This window comes from Manis pentadactyla, chromosome 12 (genome assembly GCF_030020395.1).
Source record: "Manis pentadactyla isolate mManPen7 chromosome 12, mManPen7.hap1, whole genome shotgun sequence".
In the NCBI taxonomy this organism is placed as follows: domain Eukaryota; kingdom Metazoa; phylum Chordata; class Mammalia; order Pholidota; family Manidae; genus Manis; species Manis pentadactyla.
Window position 1 is genome coordinate 93129616 of NC_080030.1, and position 20340 is coordinate 93149955.

At 47.9% G+C, this 20340-nt stretch overlaps 1 protein-coding gene across 11 annotated transcripts in view; it reads left to right on the forward strand.

The window, feature by feature from the left end:
* Positions 1-20340, forward strand: part of ANKRD6 (ankyrin repeat domain 6) — a 170708-nt gene that overhangs the window by 134963 nt on the left and 15405 nt on the right. For 6 of the 11 annotated variants that reach the window (XM_036882464.2, XM_036882490.2, XM_036882504.2 and 3 more), the window contains exons 3-6: positions 8051-8149; positions 14354-14452; positions 16188-16286; positions 20162-20260. In XM_036882464.2, the coding sequence (XP_036738359.2) occupies positions 8051-8149; positions 14354-14452; positions 16188-16286; positions 20162-20260 (396 nt within the window). Of the gene's footprint in view, positions 1-8050; positions 8150-10193; positions 10533-14353; positions 14453-16187; positions 16287-20161; positions 20261-20340 lie in introns of those variants that run through there. The other 5 variants (XM_036882525.2, XM_036882533.1, XM_057489413.1 and 2 more) reach the window with 3 other exon arrangements.

The following is a 20340-nucleotide window of genomic DNA, read 5'->3' on the forward strand; positions in this document are numbered from 1 at the left end:
GAGAGTGGTGGGTCGGAATGTGGGGGCTCGCGGGTGAATCCGTACTCTACCTGGTGTACGACAGTCTCTCCGTGCCTCAGTTTCCTCATCTGTAAAATAGGCTTAATGATATTGTCTACCTCAGGGTTGTTAGGAGAATTAAATGAGCTAATACATGTAAAATGCTTAAGATAGGGCCTATTATGTAGTAAGTGTCCCACAGTTGTTAGCTGCCGCCTTCTCTTGTCCTTGTGCACATTATTACTGGCCTCCCTGGGCCCACCTAGGGCTTGAGTTGAGTACAGTGGGAAACTGATACCTACTAAATTTTACACTGCTGTACTTTTACCTGGTGCCAGAAAAGGACCTAGATATGTGAAGGGGACACTGGCCCTCCTCAGAGAAACCCCCATGTCACAGCTGCCACTGCTTAAATACTTACAAATCCCCAGATGTCTACATCTCCTCTGATGGGCTGTGACATCCCGGGACCTGGAGTCTGCAGCCACCCTACACTCCCCCTTTCACTGAGGTCAAGCCTGGAACTGTGGAATTTGCTCCAGTGTCCCTGGTAGCCTCGGCCTGGGTGGGGTGTTGGGAAACACCGGCATCTGTTTGAGATGGCCCCCACATCACCCCAGAGTCAACTCGCTTCAGCAGTCACGGAGTGCACAGCCCTACCCTCAAGGAGATGGTGGCCGAGTTGGAAGAAGAAGCCAGCACCTGGGCTGACACTCCAAACAGAAGGTGCTGGTTCCTCAGAGGGAGCTGAGTGCTGTGGGAGTGGAGAAGACAAGGCCAGGAAGTTCCTGTTGGAGAATCAAGAAGGCGTGGTTTGGAGAAGGACATTCCCGGTGAGGAAGGTAAAATCCAGCAGAGATGCAGAGACAGGGAAACATGGAAACTATATGTATAGTTATATATAAACAGGGAAACTATACTTCAAAAATGGAAGCTGATGAGTGAGTGGCTCGGGACTGGCCAGCAAGAAACTCGACCCTCCACCTGAGCCCATCTGGCTCTCCAAGTGACCCAAGATCCCACTCTTAGCCCAGATGGGTTAGCCACTGGAAACACCTCACTGGCCTTTGCTGAGGCCCAGGTGACAAGTTGCCGAGGAGAGGGAATAGTGGGGTGTCCTCAGGGGTGAGGGCTGAGGACGGTTGGCGGGAAGGGAAACCCATGTCAGGCAGTGAGTATGGCCTCAAACACCCTATTTCAAGCCTGTGGGGTGGAGAGTGGACGCTATTCCTGTTTTACAGGTGAGAAAACGCGCTTTGGAGAATGTCGCACAGAAATTCACACAGGTATTACCAGAGCTGGGATTTGAACTAGGCTTGTTGGGTTCCAGTGCCACCGGCCTTTCCTTTCTCCCCAGAGGGGCTTATTTACAGACTTTGGGTCAAGAAGGTGCCTCTCGTCCAGGACCATCTTGTTAGTAATTCAGTCTCTAAAGCACCCTTGCAGCTTGAAGCACAGGTGTGTCTCCTTCTCCTGCCTCCCATTATCTGTGCTCCCTTAGGCAGGCCCTTCTACCTCCATGGGCCTCACCTTCTACTCGGTAATGTCAGGTCACTGATGGGAATGTTCCTCAGGGCTCCCGACACCCAGTGCCTCCTCTACTTGGGGCCTCTTCCGGTCTTTCTCCAGACAGCTTCTCCCCATCATGGTCTGTATTTTCCAGATGCTCAAAAACACTCGTGTCCCTCCATCCTGTCAACCCCCTCATAGCACACATGTCATTCTCCTCACAAATGTGATGAATTTCCCTGTTTCTAAATGCCTTAGAAACTTACAAAGGTCACTTACCGGATGTCCTTGACAAGGACATATGATGACAGATGGAGCCTGGGACCAGGCCCCGTGAGTAGAATCCAGTCATTGTGCTGTGCTCCGTCTGAAGAGCTGTGGACACTGCATTTAAAGAATCAAGGTTAAGAAGCATGAGCCTCGGCACAGCTGCCAGCCAGGAAAGGTCATGCTTTCATCTCATCTCAGGTGTGACTTTTTAATAAAGGCTTTTTATAGTCTGCTTTCTTGGGAGTAACTTTTTCCTTAATTAAGAGTTCTAATTTTAAAGTGAGCTCTGACCTCTTTCCAGAATCCTTCTAGGCTTTGATTGCATTTCATGGGTACAAACCAAGATCCTTTATTATCTGTTCTATCTGTTTCCTTTCACGGCTAGTTACCCATGGCAGACTGGCACTTTATATAGATCATAAATGGGTTTATCCTGCAAGAATATCAATAAAAGTCTTTGGGAAGTTTTATCGAGATGCTTTAAAGGACTTAAGGCCATGTGAGACCTTTATTTCTCAGAGTGTGTTTCCCCATGGGTGGGGGTCATGGATAAAGGATGTCTGGAGCAGGGGGTGGAAACATTTCTTGAGGGTGAACTTGAGGTTGAAAGCAAAGGGAACATAATGTCCTCTTTAGAATTTGGACAGTTCTGTGGCTAGGTCAGTTCTCTGGATAGAAATTGATTTGCACTGAAGAGAGTTATTCTGGGCGTCACCCTCAGTGTCAGACCTTAGGAACCCACATTCTTAGAGTGGTTAAAGGGAAGGGTCATCTCCATGGCCCAGCAACAGGGCAAAGCAGGCTTCTCAGGTGCACAAGAAGAAGTGGACACTAATGTGTTCTGCAACCTGGATGCCCATCAGTAGGAAAGTGGATGAATAATAAACCTGGAACTACATGTGACAGTGTGAAAAAAACATATATTGTCTCACCCAAGGGAGATTTCAGCTCCAAGTTCATCTAGATTCAATGAGACTGACATATGACAATAGAATGTTTGGGTGTAAAAGGTCTTACACCAAGCTTTATTCTCGTGATGGCAGATCAAGTGCTATAATCACATCTGCCTCTGGCACTTTCACCTCTGTGTCTGCCTCTGGGCCTCTGACTCCTTGCAACCCCAGGCAGAGCACTGGGTGAGGCCCTTATACAGCAACCAGACAGCTATGGCTCACTGCCAACAGGTGTGCAAGCATAAGCCTACAAGCATTCCATGTGTGCAATGGGCAAGTAGATTATGGTCAGATGAGGATCCTGGCTATGGTAACTTCTGTTTTCCCTGCGTTCCACCCCTCTGGGTTCTTGCCTCACTAAACTACACACTTCTAATTTTCAGCAATGGTCCCTGTGCGAGGAAGCTGGAACATTGTAACCAGGTTCCATAACAGCAACAGAGGCTATAACAACATACAAATAACAACAGAATTATGATAATAATAGTCATTTTCAAACCTGAGGACTGATAAGAAAAGTTACAGTAATAGTAGTTGTCCTCAAGTCTGAGGATCTGATTGCCACCAACTGGTCATTCCAGCTGTATTCAAACCAGTTCTACTCAGATGAGTTCATGACTCGCATTTTCCACAGGAGGCCAGTAGCGAACTGGTAGGGGGCTCATGCACACCCAGCAAGCAGTAGTTTTTGCCAGGGTGTGTGCCCAGTCCACAAAGACATTAGAGGAAATTAACCTTACAGGCGATAAGACACATGTTTTAATGACACCAACATAGGCAAATCTTGTCCATCAGGTAGGATGCATGCAAGAGATGGTCCTGTGATAGGACTGCAGCAGGAAGGGGGTCCCTTCCAGGTCTAGCATGCCATACCTTTACCCCTCTCCCTGTGGGGGTTACTGAGGGGTCTATATATAGTGCTACTGGAGGTGCATGCACTGGCCATGAAGATAAAACAAAACTCCTTGGTAAGATGCTCTTACCTTCTGACCATTTAGGATACACTACTGTGATCTTTGGGGGCCACTCTGCTGTTAATCCAGGAATACACAGGAGACCAGCCCCCAGACCTTGTCTCCAAGGTCTCTGGAGGGCTACCCATCACTGGTCCCTCATATGTCAAAATGTCCAAGGCCAAATCCACTGAACCAAGTCTCCAGGATTTATTGCAGTCGGTACTGAAAGCAAGATTTTATTCTGGTGGCCAAACCTCAGCTTCAACAATTCCTCCTTGGTCTGTGCTTGCAGTTGTATAGGGGAGGCAGCTGTGTGTATTAGCATGTCTACAGGGCTCAGTGCCCTCTTCCAGGGCTTCTCACTCAAATGCTATAGCACTGTCCATAATTGGACTGACCACCCCTGCAGACTATTGGTTTCTGACTTCAGGCCAGATCTTGACAAGCCATTGTGCCTCTCTATCATGCCTTCCCCTGTAGGATTATATGGTACATGAAACTTCCACTTTATCCCTAAATGCTGTACCTATTCTTGTAGTGCATATCCAGTAAAATGGGTACCTTGATCACTCTCAATTACCTGCGGTCAGTCATAGACTGCAGAGAGACTCTGTAGGCCTCTCTTGGTCATTTGCTCATCTGTGCAACATGACCAGAATCCAATAGGTTGGTGAATTCATCCAAGCCACTGCCAAAGGCTCAGCCATTACTATCTTTGGTCACATGGACATCAGCTCACAGGGCTTTGATAGGTCTATCACACTCAAGGCCTGCATGGCCTTGACTTCCCACTTTGCAGCAGCAAAAGCAAATGCACATGTTTCATCCCACTACCACCTGACACCCTTTTGTACCAGATGGTATAAGGTCTTCAGAATTTGTGCCAAATGTGGGACCCCTGTAGAAGACAGTGGAAGTCCATTGCTGTCCTTCCCATGTGAAGGCAAACTCTTCCTGACTTTCCTGTGCTATGTCAATGGCACAGAAGACATTAGCAAGATTCACAACATGATAATATGTCCCTAGTTCTTGACTGAGGGTATCCATAAAGACTGTAATACAGGGAACAGCAGCATGCAGAGGGGTATGACTTTCTTCAATTCTCTGTAGTTACAGTTATACACCAGGAGCCATCCAGCTTTTTTAATGGCCACACTGGGAAATTAAAAGGGCTATGGGTGGGCTTTATAATACCTACCTTCTCCTGTTCCTGAAGGGTTTCTCCAATTCCTTTACACCCTCTAGGCAATTTGTATTGCTTGGTATTAGTCACCTACCAAGGCACAGGCAAAACTATGGGTGGGTGCTTAGCATGTCCACTCAGAACTGCCTTCATCACATGTATCCTCAGTCTGAACTCACCTGCAGTGGTCTGCAACCCCAGGCCCTGCAGGATATCTACCCCCAAAATACATTCAGGGATGGAAGAGATATATACATTATACTTCTTTAGGGGTGGACACCCTATTCCCAAAGGATTAGGGCTTGTTTCACTCTGATAGCCTTACCTCCATAGTCATCTATCACAGGAGGGGTCCTGGGAAACTGCTCAGGGTTGCCATAAATCAGAGTGAGCATTCAGCTCCTGTGTCCACCAGAGCCAGGACACATTGCACATCCACTGGGGACCAATGAATGGATATTTCAACATGTGACCTCTGGTCCCCACCCAGTCCCCCAGGTGCCTTGACCCTCTCCTCAGTCAAACCGTATTGCCCAATTGTCTGCCTGTGAAGGTCCAGGCAGAGTCAGCTCCCTCCCCAGCAGGAAGGCCTTCAGACACACTGGCAAGACTTGTGGCTCTGTCTCTGACTTCCATTTCTTGGTCCTCAGTGGCCAGAACCACTGCTCTGGCTTCCATTGTCACCACAGCTCCAGTAAGATTTTATTTTATTTCCCGTCCAATTTCTCTGTTTTCTCTTGCCTTTATCAGATCAACCCACATCTGGGTCCTTATGACTTTCACAGGCCCTTCAAGCCCTTCCTCTCAGCAGTGGACTGCACTCCCTTCCATGCCCACATCGCTTCAGCCTCTCCCAAATCTGTCACAGTACAGGTAACCTCATTCATGGGTGGCCCTAAGTGAAGGGCAAGAAAGGGCCCAAAGAGGTATGGGGGAGTTGTTTGCAGTATGGTAACCCTCATCCCTGATGTAAATGGCTCCTCATCTGGGCCATGATTTCCTGGGTTATAAATGGCATTTTTCATGCTCAATGCCCATAATATCTTTTGGAGCTTGGCATACGTCTGCCATCTAGCAGGGGAAGATGGTAAATCACCCTGATTGGTCCATACAGTTCACAGTGCAGCCATCAGCCAATCAAGGTGGAAGTGGTTGCCTGGGGTCTGGTGTGCATTTTGTAATTGCTGCCTTAAAGCAGGATGAGTTGTTAGAGAAGCCAGCTTTCCCATTTCTAACCCAGACAGAATAAACCCATCCACCCCTACATCCCAAAGGCTCAGAAGCCAGGCTGACAGGGACTCCAGTGGTTTCTGATGAAACCTGGAGCCCAAATCCAGCTCTGCCTGTGTGTAGGGGCAGAGCATGGAGTGCTCCATGACCTGGGGAAAGGGCTGCTCCTCTCCCAGAAGAATTTGTGGTGCTGTGTCTTTATGTTCTTAACTACAACCAGGCAGATTTCAATAAAGAAGAGATTGGTGCCTCCAGCACCACACCCCTCCCTCATCCTTGTCTGATGCATCTTCCACTGTTTCTGGAGCTGATGGCACCACTACATCCTTTAGCTCCCCCACAGCACCTCCCAGCCTGTGTTCTCATGCTGCCGCTGCTCGTGCTACCATTGCATCCTTTACCCCTCCCACAGCACCTTGCAGTGATGCCGTCTCAGTCATCAACACATTTTTAACTTCCTCCAGGGCTCCGTGCAGCTTGCATTCACATGCTACCTCTTCTTGTGCTTCTCACAGGAGTTCTTCCATCTCCTTTATAGCCTTCTTTTAATGCTGTGAGAAATAGCCAAACCACAGCTCCCACCACCTTTCAGGCACTCTGTTTCTCTAAGGATCTCCCGATCTTGTGGAGGGCCTCTGTCATTGCCTCAGGTGTCACCACCACCTCCCCCAAGTCCTGGGGAGGGGCCCACTTCTCAGGAAGAAGCTACCTCAGTCCACATGTCCCCTGGGGGACACCTAAATTCCTCCTCTTCCATAAGAGGTTCCCACAGTGAATCCTGCCGACTATGCCAAATGTCTCACCTGAGGGGGGTTTCAGCTCCGGGCAAGTCCACTCTAGATTCAATGAGACCGAAAAATGACAGTGGGACATTTGGGAGTAAAAGGTCGTATGAAGCTTTATTCTTGTGATGACAAGTTGAGTACTAGAATCACATCTGCCTCAGGCAAATTCACAAACCATCTCTGTCTCCAGGCCTCTCCACTTCCTTATAACCCAGGGCAGAGTACTGATTTGAGCCCCTTGTATAGCAACACAGACAGCTATGGCTCACTGCCAACAGGTGTGCAGTCATACGCCGGTGAGCGTAGTACATGCATGGTGGCAAGTAGATTAGGGTCAGGTAAGGATCCTGGCCACGGTAATTTCCATTTTCTATGCAATAATTTTGTTGGACCAAATTTGCAAGATGATGTTATCTAGTTTAATACTGTTTATGTAAGCTTTGAAGACAAGCACAATGTTTATATATTGTTTATGGCTACAAACAGTAAAATATAATAAAAGGCAAAAGAATAATGAATACCAGATTTAAGAATGGTTATCTCGAGTCAGAGGTGGAATTGGATCTGGGAAAAGATTGTAAGAGCATATGCAGTTTCTCTAGTGTTTTCTTAAAGTCATTGGTTGGTATGTACATTTAAAAATTTTGTTCATGTTTTTGAATGGATGAAATACTTTGTAATTTTAAAACTTGTTATTAAAAAGGAGGAAAACCTGTTCTAATCAGTTTGCTCAGCAGCTGCAGTTTTGAGTAATTACTAACCATATTTTTCTGGGTCTGATGAGCTTGACCTTTTCCTGTTCACCCATCCTTGCCCCGTCAGACTAACTGGGGCCACATCATCATCCCTGACTGTTAGCACCAGTGGGAAAATAAGAGAAAACATGAAACCCTTTTATTTCCTACTTGTTCGTTTGATGAGTGGGAGCAGAAATTACATGCCAAAGGAAATCTTCACAGTTTGAGCATATTTTGTTCACTTATTACAATGCCAGTAGCCAACGTAGTTAACTGAGACAAACTTGAATTCTGAATCTCCTGCCACACTGAAGTGGTCAAGGGGATGGGGAGGTGCCACTTGGAAAACTCGCTCTAGCCCCTCTCCACTCCAGGGGAGAGGTTTTGATATACTGTTCTGAACTCAGTGTTTGCTTTGCATTAACAGCATGGCCGGACCCCCCTGCATCTTGCTGCAAATAAGGGCCATCTTTCTGTGGTCCAGATCTTGCTGAAGGCTGGCTGCGACCTCGACGTCCAGGATGATGTAAGTAGAAGCCATCCTTCTCTCAGGGGTGGGTTGTCAGGGGAGGTTGTCTACCTAGAAATGGACAGTACAGTGTACTATCTGTGAGGCGGGAGGGTAGTGGATACCCTCTCTCCGTCCCTGTGTTGGGAATAACTTCCCCTTGAAGACCTGCTCCGGGTCTCTTCCTCAGTAGCAAGTTAGATTTGGGGAGTGCGGGGCAGGTTTCCCATGATGGTTCATTTACTCTCTAGCATCATTCAAGTGCAGAGTCTCAAAGGGCATTTTGCTTAGCCTGTCTCAGTATGAAGGAACACCCCCCCACACACACACACACATGCACACACACATACACACACACACACACATGCAGCAAGGCTGCTGGAAATGCATGTTATAGGCCAGGCTTGCCATGGGAATAAAGATGGTGCTTAAAAGCATAATTTCTTCCTTTTCTCACCTTGATTTCTCTTAGTGTACCTTTAGTTAAAAAGGGTCTATTCAAAGGAAAATAACCTGATCTCATAGGATCCAGCAAAAAGGAGAAGCCTTCAGAAAGAATTCGCTTTAGTGCTGTGCTGTTTTTAAGTGCCTGTCCCTGAGTCTCCATTCAGATTGATCTGGACAAAGACTCCAGCTGGTTCCTCTCGGGTTCCTGAGTCCGTCAGCAGAGCCGGGGGTGAGGACTCGTAGTACGGAGGGTTGCCCTACGAGGTCTTGGGGAAGTCGTTTCTCTAAGAAAGGGATGCAGACAAGATTATGTCGTTTGTCCTCCAGTGAGTATTAGGAAAAAGTCCTGTGATAATGTGATTGGAAACTATTTTCAGAAACTGTTTCTAATTCTGATTTGTGTAGGAGGACTCTAAGACATAAGAACTTATAGGAAGACACAGAATCTTGGAGAGTTTTGTGCTTATCATAACCTCTTCCAGATTCACCTTAACCATGGTTACAGACTTGTTACCAAATTTCAGACCCATAATGTGCTAGGGTGCGGGTTACCAAAGCACTTCTAGCTTTCTTTGGGCCTCTGTGTAAATGTCTGAAAGCTTGGCAAACACACAAGTGAGAAGGGTACCATTCCAAAGAAATGCCTAAAAATGTCATTGCTTTATTCACGGGCAGAGGTTGTCCAGTGTCATTCATAAGTCCCCAGTTATATTTGGAAACTGTTGGGTCATCAAGGATCTTATTTTCAAAAGATGCTAATTTAGCTCTAAGCTGTTGATTTCTACCATAGGTCATACTGCTTTTTTATGTTCCTACACTGTAGCCCTCATAATATTCTTGGTTGTATCATATCCTTAGATGGCAGGAGCAAAAGGATAGGGAGAGAGATTGTGACCACAGAGAAGGAAGGGTGTTGAGTTGCTGGTGCACACACTTTAGGATGCGTTTAATCTTCTCCTGCCATCAGTAAAGTCCTTGCCTGAGGCCTGCCAACCCATCCCAACACAGCTCTCTGCCTCAGGTCCTGAGCTCCGAGTACTATTGAGTTCTCAATATAGCAAATCCATGCTAACTTCCTAGAACTGCTGTTTATATCAGGCAAGGTAGGAAGTAAAATAGTAAGGAGTTGTCAGAAGGTAGCCAAGAGGAGACACATTCTGCAAAAGGAAAGTCAACTCTATTTTTAGACAGAAACACCCTCTTACATTTATTGGAATTAAGTATTTTCCTACATCTTTTCCTTGCTCTAGACAGACAATGCATACGTTACTTCTCCCAGATAACTTAAGACAAAGTGAAACAAAACAAAAACACAATAACCACAAAATAGTGTAAAAACAGTTGGGAATGGAGAAGGTAAAATTCACTAGTTCTGAAGTATTTTATTTGCCAGAATGTGGTTCATGTCTATTCTATGTATTTACCATGTTTGTTGATGATTGGCCTTGAAGTTTATCCAAGAATTTGAAGAAGAAAACTCTTTATGGGTGTTCTTTAAAGAGGCTTAGAGATTATTGGAAAAAAATCAGTTCGGAAGTTACCTGTCTTAGATGATGGGTAGAAATAGAGAATGCTAATGTTACAAAGAATTTACTCCTAACTTCATATTCTACAGATACTGTTCTTTATGTCATGGTAAGGACTGAGAATTAGTTGAAGAATGACCTCCAGTGGCCTGGAGTGGGATTATTATGACTTTCAACCTGTGGAAACCAGTTCTTTAGAATATGCAACTCCAGGAGCAAATTCCCTCTCGCTTTCCGCCAATCCCGTCAACCCTCTTTGGAGCTCTAACGCCATCTCTGAGTGGTCAGTGTGCAGTCACATGGCTCCCACCTCAGATATAGTCCAGGACTGTGTGGCCATGGTGAAAACCATGAAGGATGAAAAAAATAAGAAAAACCAGAGAAGAAAGGCTAGGAAGAACCCTAGAAGATCAGAGAGAGAAACAGAGGTCAGCAACTTGCTTTGCACACCTACGCTGTCTTGCGCTTCCTTGCAACATGTCTGCCTGCACCACCTGGGAGGGATTCCTCCTGAATGGGTGGGGCATGTGCCGCCTGTGCATGGCTTTGGGTTTCTTCCATGAGACTCGCTTTGGAATCTGCCTGCGCTCACTCTTTTTCACCACACAGAAAAGGAAAGTAAAAGTACCTCAGAACAAAGATGTAGACCTCAGAGATTGCAAACTCCTTAAATTCCAAAGTGAGAAACACTGATGTCTTTAGAAAATGTGAGAACTGGCAGTTCATGCACTTTGCAAACGGGTCAGCTTGTTCCAGATCGAAGTGCCAAAGTGCAAGTTTGCTGGCTCTTCAAGAGCCCAGCTGCAGCATTTTTCCTTCTGCTCTGTAGTTCATCAGCTGACAAGCACTTCTGGGGGGCCTGGAGTGTGACGGTCTTGTGCTAAAGCCCTTGGCTTCGTGATGCCGTGAAGAGGCAGCCCCAACCCCATGAGGGCACCTGGTCTTCTTAAAGGCCTGTCCTAAGGTTAAGTAACTTCACAGGTTAGAAGCAACTTGGGCTAAGCGCCGAGACCCTGGACAATTTGAATTCCGGCCTGACCATGCTTACCCCGAATTATCTGGTTATCCTAGGCTAGGCGCTGAACAGCACTGAGCCTTGGTTTCTTAATCAATAAAATGGAGAATTAGAGGTTGTGTCACTTGGAGCATAGTAGAGGGTCAGTAATGATTCACTGAACAGATAATTAGCAAATGCTCTTAAAAGTACCATACTTTTTCCAGCATTTTTTCTCCATCTCAGAATTTCATGAGGAAATGTTTCAATAGTGAATTTAACTTTTAGAGGAAGAAAAGTTGATTTCCAAGTAATTGGCCCTGTTTCAAGCGAGGGTCTTAGGTGTCCAGCTGTGCTGTGTTCTGGGCAGAGCGGCTGTGAGAGAGGTGGCTCAAGGTGGCCCTTTGCTTGTGTATTTCATGTCTCTCGAGCTTTTAACTCTCATACCGGTCACTTTTGAGTGGCTGGTTTTTATACGCCAGGGGGTTTCTCACTCAGGCCTCCAGAACCACCCTACCTGGTGTTAGCAAAGCTAACGGTCCCACTACAGGGCAGCTCTTACAGCGGGCAAGGCTGACTTGGGCTGTGACAGTGCTCATCTGGCTGGTGGGCCACAAACCCAGGCTCTGCGCGAGGTCTCTGAGGGGGTGAGAGACGGAGGGGAAGCTGTGGCCCAGAGGCAGGGCTGCTAAAGGTCTCTGCAGGGCAAGAACAGTGGCTGGGGACATCCGTGCCGGCTGGCTTAGGGCAATCGTGTTCTCATTGCCCCCTCCCACAAGTCGTTAGAGCTCCTTAAGCCTTGATAATCCATTAGGAAATTTATTTTTAAGGGCTAACTACCGGTTAGATTTAGCTTCTTGCATTAAACTAGAGTTTCACAAAGGCATGTTACCTTAAGGGAAGTAAATACAGTAGATTCATGCGAAGGCACATAACGAATAATGGTGACATTCTGACTCCAAAGCTCCTTCAACTCATGATTTAGTGGCAGCAAATAAAACATCTGACCTACAGCAAGGCTTGGGTAGACTGAGTCCTAACCAGCGAGGCCCTTTGTGCAGTGACTGTACAGCAAGAGGAGCCAGCTTCCAGCAGTGTGTCGGGATGTTACAGGCCTCTAACAACTAGAAATCTGCCCTCACCGTTTCCCTTGAGAGAGTGGGCTGCAGTTACCTTGCCTGCTGAGAACAGAGCTCCATCTTCCTAGCAGGCCAGTAAAAACTGCACTTAGCGTCCATTTCAGGAAAACCCATCACCATTTTGATGGGGAGATGGGCAGTCTTGGAAATTCTTGTAGAAAGTTTAAAAAGCTAAGCCTTGGGCAACTTCTCCTACAGTTACTAGTTTGGGCTTTAAGAACACCTCATCTGGAAACACTTCCTAAGATGTTTGAAACGGGTGTGTAATGGCTGGGCACACCTCCTGCGCCTGCTGACTCAGGGCTGCATTCTCTGGACTGCATGGCACCCAGAAAGGGTCTTGTTTGTTAAGTAAGGGCTCCGGGAAGGTGGGTGAGAAGAAAACCAACTCTACACCTAATTTATAATGAGAATAATAGCTTAGAATGGCAAGGGGAGGATTTTGGATAGAAATGCTGTGGATGGTGGGTGAAACTGTGGTAGTGGGTCTGGGTGTCCTGACCCTTCGCTGGGGAACCCCTTAACTGTGTGAATGAACAGTGAGAAAAGGTTCTCAGACATGGCCGGTCCCTTTAATGCCACATTGTTACAACTCAGACCTTTAATAAATAGCAGTTTTTCCTGATGCTCACATTATGTGTTTAATAGAAAAACTTAGAAAGTAGTAAAAAATACAAGGAAGAAAATAAAAGTCACTTCCCCATGTGGATTTTTAAAGGAAGATTTTTAAATTTTAAGGTGAATTTGAATTTAAAAAAACATAATTGCTTTTTTATTATGGTAAAACATATACAACATAAATTTGCCACCTTAACCATTTTTGACAGTAGGTTTGGTGGCATTAAGTACATTCCCATCACTGTTTAACCATCACCAGCCCCCATCTCTAGAACTGTTCTTTGGACCGAGTGCTGTAATGTACACTGTTGTTGGTTATGGGTCCCAGGGAGTTTAACAAGTAGAACCAGCATTTCATTAAGGTTGTTTATAAGTAGCCGTGCATCCCTCTTTAAAAAATCTCCATGTTTTCTATCTTGCAGTGGTCTCTTTCCTCTCTTAGGCTAGGGACCAGGGAGGCCCAGGGTCCCTCCTTTCCTCTCCTGGGGCTCCACCAGGAAACGGCCTTTATGCAAAATGCTTACCAACCAAATCACAGAGTCCAGGAAGGGCAGGGAGGGGCCTTGGGGATCATCCGCCCCTCCTTTCACAGGTGAAGAGCCTGAGGGCCAGTGAGGGGGCAGCTGTCTCCCAAGACTGGGCACGACTCACCTCTTCTGACGCCCTTGCCCTGTACCCTTTCCTTCCCACCAAGAATTTTCCACATGGCTTCCCCTGTCTCCCCTTTCCAGCCTAGACCCCAGGTCTCAGCCTGACTTCCTGATACGTCAGAGAGAAGACGTGCTTACAGATGTCAGAGCCCTCTCTTGTTCCTGTCTTGACTGCTGTGCCTCTGGGAGTGTTCAGCCCTCTCAAGTACAGTTAGGAGAAAGTTCCTTCTGGTGCCTGAAGGAAAGAGAAGGTCGGCAATCTCAGGGATCTGACCCCAGAGAAAGGGATCAAATGCAGCATAAGTCAGTAAGGATGCTGTCAGGAAGTACCAGGAGAGGCTTCTTGGAGATATGCAGGGACGGTTTGCAGGCTCTGGGGTCCTCAGCTGACATAGTATAAACCCCTACATCGGTCTGGCCAGGACGGGCAAGTCGGCAGATCTGGGAGCTGCTCACTGACACAGCTGGGCAGCACCTCCTCTGAGAGCAGGGACTGGAGAGCTCGGGGAGCCAAGGTTCCCGGCATTGCTGCCTCTCAGACCCACTCTTCACAGCCTGGCAGTCACAGTCCTGCTGCACGCTGCCATCCCCTGGGGTGGCGGCTGAGTGCTTGAACCTCTTTCTAAGGCTGGCTCTGCAGCTGAGGGCTGTTCTGTGGATGGGGTCCCACTCAAGGTTTCCGCTGAATTTGGGAACAAAGTGCCCTGCCCAGCTTGGGGACCAGTCTGCACCATTGCACCATGCAGGGAGGGGACGTGGCCTTGTGTCAGAATGGAGGAGAGAGTGAGTGGGTGGGGGGGGCCCGGTGGGGGCGCTGACAGCTGTTCCTGCCTTGCCCCACTCTGCAGGGGGAGCAGACCGCCTTGCACCGGGCCACAGTGGCGGGGAACACCGAGGTCATCGCGGCGCTCATCCAGGAGGGCTGTGCTCTGGACCGGCAGGACAAGGTGGGGTGGGCCATGTTGGCCTGAGGACCCCATTTGGGGAACTTTTGAGTGCCCAAGATGTTGTCATTCCTGAGTCTTATGTATTTTTTTAAACCTTTTTTATTTGCATATAGATGACAGGCAATATTATACTGATCATTCCTGAGTCTTATCACTCATGACTGAACATGGTGAAATCAGCCCAAATTGCTTTGAAAGAGTATCTAATATCCCAGCAGTTTTTTTTAGTCCTTCCCCCTGTTCTGTGGCAGCCGTGGGTAAGCACAGAGATATAAATGGTAGAGGGAAAGCTGGCCGGAAATGACGGCCTGTGTGTGCCTGGCTGGGGAAGGCATGTGCCCCAGGTGCTCTGGTAACCTTTTTTTTTAGAATAGTGAGTGAGTCATTTTAAGTATATTGGGGAAAAAAATTAGCAAAAGCAATCTTTATGACATCCTAATGACATATTTTATGTGACTCCATTGTTTTTAAGTGGTCAAGCAATCTTAAATCATGGAACTTGACAACTAAATGCAAGTCAGCCTTTGTTTACTTTTTCCAACAACATTTATGAAAGTGTAATATATGTGCATGAAAGTGCACCAATAAGCAAGCAGCACAGTGAGTCTTCACTACCTGAGCTCCCCACTGTGAGCAACCAGATGGGGAAGCAGGCTGGAACCAGCACCCTGGACACCCTCACCCCCTTCCAGTTACTTTTCCCCTTGCTTCCTGCAGTCGGTCGGGCCGCTCACTGCCACCCCCATTCCCAGCACCTCCACCCTGCCTGGCCTTTGGTACCATGGCCTCAGAGAGCTAGGCTCCCCTCTTCTTGGATGTAGCAGCGTTAGTCCTCATCTCTTGGCACCAGTGGAATAAAAGCCTAAGGCAGAGGCTGGGCAGAACTGGAGGATAGGCCTGCGCTGCTCCCCGCAGGCCGTCCCTGCCGGCTGGACAGCCCCAGCGGCCTCTGCCTCCTCTCTGCGCTGATCCCTCCCCTTCACCCAAGCCTTCCCTGCCCCGCCCAACCCAACTGATTGTGCTTCATGTTTCTTTATAGAAAGTTAAGGCAATACCGGCTATGTTAATTGCTTGATTTTTATTTAAAAGCCCCATGATTGAGGACTCTTATTTATCTCATTTACGAATCTGTTTTCTCAGTGCCTGGTTATTTTTGGGGGGCCAGAAGCTTTTGGATTAAGCTGGGTCAGATTAAATTTATGAGAACTAAAATGTGGCAGGATGGAAAGGGGCAGGGTGGCATCTGCCCATCCAACCCTTGGACCCCTGGAACTTAGCAAACTGGACTTTTCATCTTCCCCATCTTTGCAGGTTCTCTCTGGGGTCAGGCGCAGAGCAGACCCCGAGGGGTGGGGGTGGTGGGGGGCAGGACTGGACTTGGTGCCATCCTGACGGTGTTTTCTGATCGATGTGACCTGTGTTCGGTCGCGGAGCCTTTCTCAGCTGGAGTTGCCAGAGAGCCTTAGGCCCCTAGTGCCTTAAGGCATCTGTTGCACGTCATAAATCTAGAATGCATCTAGCGTGGTATTGATATGTACCATTTCTGGGGGAATGGAGAGCCTGACCCCTCAAATCACTTGTGGGTTGTGTGAGAAACCCCAGTGGAGAACGGCCCTGTGGGGTGCCCAGAATCTACACCGTGATGCGTTCGTATGAGATGAATTGGATGTACTGATCGCCATGTGACGAACCAGGTCTCGGATAACCTGCTCTTCCTCCCGCACGCGCTCCGCAGGACGGGAACACGGCCCTGCACGAGGCGTCGTGGCACGGCTTCAGCCAGTCCGCCCAGCTGCTCGTCAAGGCAGGGGCCAACGTGCTTGCCAAGAACAAGGTGAGGCCCGGCAGGTCCTAGACCTCCGCGTTCACGGGTTAGGCTGCCTGTCAGGTCCCGTCCCTGTCACCGAGCAGGGAGGGCGTGGGGACCACGTGGGACCTGGCAGGGCAATGACAGCCGGAAACTCCGTAGTGAGCAATGTCTGCATGGTGAGCGCGGGCACCTGCTGGCGTGGCTTTGCTTCCTCTGGCGCCCTGGTGCTCGCAGCCCCGTGTGTCGTGCACTCGCAGTGGGTAAGCCGGCGGCCCCGTCCCCGGGGAGGCAGGGAAAGGATGGTAGCCTTTCTTCTTCCTTGTTTTCCCGTCTCCCTCTCTGGGCCCTCATCCCAGCTGGTCTGTCGGGCATCTCTCCGTCTCCCCTGCTCATTGCTAAGGCGTCTCCGGGTTATTTCGGAAGCCTCACAGCAAACTGGCCAGCCTGCCTAATCCCTTCTCTATCTGCTCTTCCTCTGCTCAGAAACGTTCTAGTAAAGCTCCTCAGCCCGACGCCGTCACAGTCCACATCTGGGCCTCCTGCGTGTCCGAGCAGACGCCCTGTCCCCTCCCACTGCCTACCCCCCTGCTCCTCATTTCTGCCTGTAGACCTGCACCCAGCTCCCCAGGGCAGCGTCCCCTCCCTCCCTGTGGACCCCTCGGGCTGTTCCCAGCCGACTGACTCCCTTGGCACTGCACACACTCATTTTATGCTGTCATTTAAATGATTCTCAGGGTTCCCTCATGGGTCACATGGGTCCCGTGCTTGAGGGAAAGAAGCAGGCCATGCATTGTAATACCTGCAGTAATGCCTGGCTCCCTGGCCCCCTGGCCCCTGGCTCCCTGGCCCCCTGGCTGGCAGGCGGTGGCCGCTCCATTTCTTTGAGGTGGTACATAGTCCACAACACGAGGTGGTAAGTTTATACCAACTCTGAGAAGTAGGTGGTTCCCAGGCAGTGGACAGGTAAGCCTAAGCTGGGAGCCGGCAGTCTTGGCTGAGACGCATGATTCGTTTGTGATACAATTAGGACCGTGACCCAGCCTGCGTCTGTCTGTGCGCCCCTGCACACTGCCTGCCTCCTGTCCTACGGGAACCACACGTTCTGTCCAGATAAACAGAGGAGGCTGTTGGAAGCTTAGGTGAAGTGCCATCCCAGAAGAGGACTTCTAGATTCTACTCCAGCTAGAGCCCCTGGGGAAGCTTCCAGAAAGGTTTTTTTGTTACCCCCACCTTGATTGAATTGCAACCGACAAATAAAATTGTAAGATATTTAAAGTGTTCAAAAAGATGATAGTGAAAGGATTCCTCCCATGAGTTAATCAACACATCTGTTGTCTCACGTATTTACCTTTTTAAAAAATGTTTTTTGGTGAGAACATTTAAATTCTACTCTTAGTAAATCTCAGTTATATAATACACAGTGCTGTCACCTGTAGTCGCCATGTTGTGCATTACATCCCCAGACCTTACTCATCTTAGAACTAAGAGCTTGTGCCCTTTGACCAGCCTCTTCCTATTTCCCGCGTCCACCAGCCCATGGCAACCACTTTTCAACTCCTTGTTTCTGTGAGTTTGACTTTTTTTTTTTTTAAAGATTCTACATATCAGTGATAACATCCAGCACTGTCTTTCTCTTTCTGGCTTATTTCACTTAGCACAGTGCCCTCTGGATTCATCTGTTTCATCATAAACGACAGGATTCCTTTCAATTTTAAGGTTGAAAAATATTCCACTATATGAGAAAGGTCCTAATGTACCCAGTGAGTATTTCAGCCCCTGTCTGGGAAATCAGTACTCATTACTCTGGCTGGGAAAAATGCCTGCTAGGTATAGCTACCTAGGCCACTTTTTAAAAATGTCAGCTTGTTAGGTATAATCCATATATAGGGAAGGTCATCCTTCTTAGGTGTGCCTTTCCCAGGATGTTATATAAGGGGATCATATAGTATGTAGGATTTTGTGTCTGACTTCTTTCACTTAGCATGTTTTTGAGATCCTTCCATGTTGTCACACATGTAATTAGTTCATTCCTTTTTGTTGCTGAGGAATATTCCATCGTATGGATATACCGTGATTTGTTTATTCTAACCCAAGGTGTTTAATTTTCTTGATCCAAATGCTTTTCAGCATAATTAATATTTTCTTTTTAGTGAAGTGAATTTTGGTATAACATTTCTAGAACTACCAGATTTCTTTTATCTCACTAATTTATTCAAAACATATTTAATGACTCCCATGAAGCTAACAACTCGGACAACCTATTCCTTGCTTAATTCTCATTAGAATTACTCCAAGCCAAGCACTGAGCTCTTTCATAGGAAATGGAGTGTTTTAAATGCAGGCAGATTCTTCATTTTTGAGAAGTAAGCTAGCAGTGACTCCCTACTTGGCTGTGCTTTTTAAGATCTCCAGGGAAATTATAAACCAAATAAAAGTAAGAAAAAAAAGTCCCCACCCTGATGATTATGTCTAGGGTGACCAGCTGCCCCAGTTTGCCCTACACTGAGGGGCCTCCTGAGATTCAGGAGCTAAAAGCTAAACTACCCAGACCCCATGCCTCACATGTATTAAATCAGAGTCCCTGGAGGGGTTGCAATGGTGCATGGATATTTTTAAAGCTCCCTAGGTGATTCTAAGGAGCAGCAAAGGGTTAATAACCACTGAGGCTTGTAAGCTGCAGGTTCCTGGAGGTAACACCTCTAGGGTATTGTTAACACCACCCCGAGGTGGGGAAGACTCTACCCAGGCTAGTTAGAGTCAAGGCTATGCGGGGGAGGTGAGTGGCCCAGAGGCATACAATCTTCCTCTGTTTATTTTTAAACTCATTCCTCTTTTCAGAAAGTGAGGCATATAACTCCCCTGGGCATGGCAGGCAGTGCTGTGACCCAGGAGGGAGAGGCTGTACACAGGCAGTGTCACAGCGCTGAGCCCACGCAGGTGCCGCCCTGACCCAGCTTTGCAGCTCAGCAGCACAAACACTGAGCTTGGGTATCCAGCCCCCTGTACACTCGCAGGCTCTCTCAGGCCACCTCCGCATCTGTCAGGGGGTCTGCTTTTCTCGTTGCTCTCCTTAGGGGTTGTCAGTGGCCTTGCACGCCCCATTCCCGTAGTTTCATAAAGTTCTGGTCAGGTCATGAGTTCTTTTTGCAAGGTTGCTATGGACGTTAATCTGACCCTCGGCTGTCATTTTGACATGGCATGGTGAGGGTAGAGTCCAAAAAGCAAAAGGGTCTCTCTCTGTATGGTAAGTGACAGGTGGAATTGTATTGCCTGCTATGCGCAGACCTTGTACATAGTTCACATTTTGATGTTTCAAGAAAAACACAAGAATGGATGCTTTGCAAAAGGCTTACAAGTTAAATCAGTTTCCTTCAGCCTGCACTTACAGGAAGTGGCCTGTCCTGCTGTCCACACTCCAGTGGCGGAGTGCTGTAGCCACAGCTGTTACCGTGTCAGGCAGGAAGGATGCAGCCATCTCTAAGAGGACTATAACTCAATGAATGTGCACAACATTTTACCATTAAGAAAATGCTCTCCTAAGCTCTCTGAGTCAGTCTGCATAGCATCAGGATACAGGGGTCACACTCCATTTTACAGGTAAGGAATTCAAGGCTGGGAATATTAAGAGCCTCACCTAGCGAACTTCAACTAGTAAGTGGCAGAGACAGGACTTGGAACCAAGGTTTTGTGACAGATGTGGCTCTCCTGCCTGTTTGGGTTCCATATCAACTGTTCTTGCCACTGAGGCACCCGTGCTAGGACCGCTAATTAGGAAGCAGAGAATATGAGCCTTGACTTTTTTTTCTGTTAAATATCGCCCCTCGGCAAGGCCTGTCTGTTGCAGGTGTGCCGAGAAGTGCGTTGCTAACGTGTCCTCCCTTCTCTTGCCTCTCTCCCAGGCAGGGAACACGGCTCTGCACCTGGCCTGCCAGAATAGCCACTCCCAGAGCACACGCGTCCTCCTGCTGGGCGGGTCCCGCGCCGACCTCAAAAATAACGTGGGTGCACGCAACCAGCTCCTCTCACACTCCTTGTGTCCGCTTGGAAAATAACCCTGAACGCGTACTTGAGTATTAAC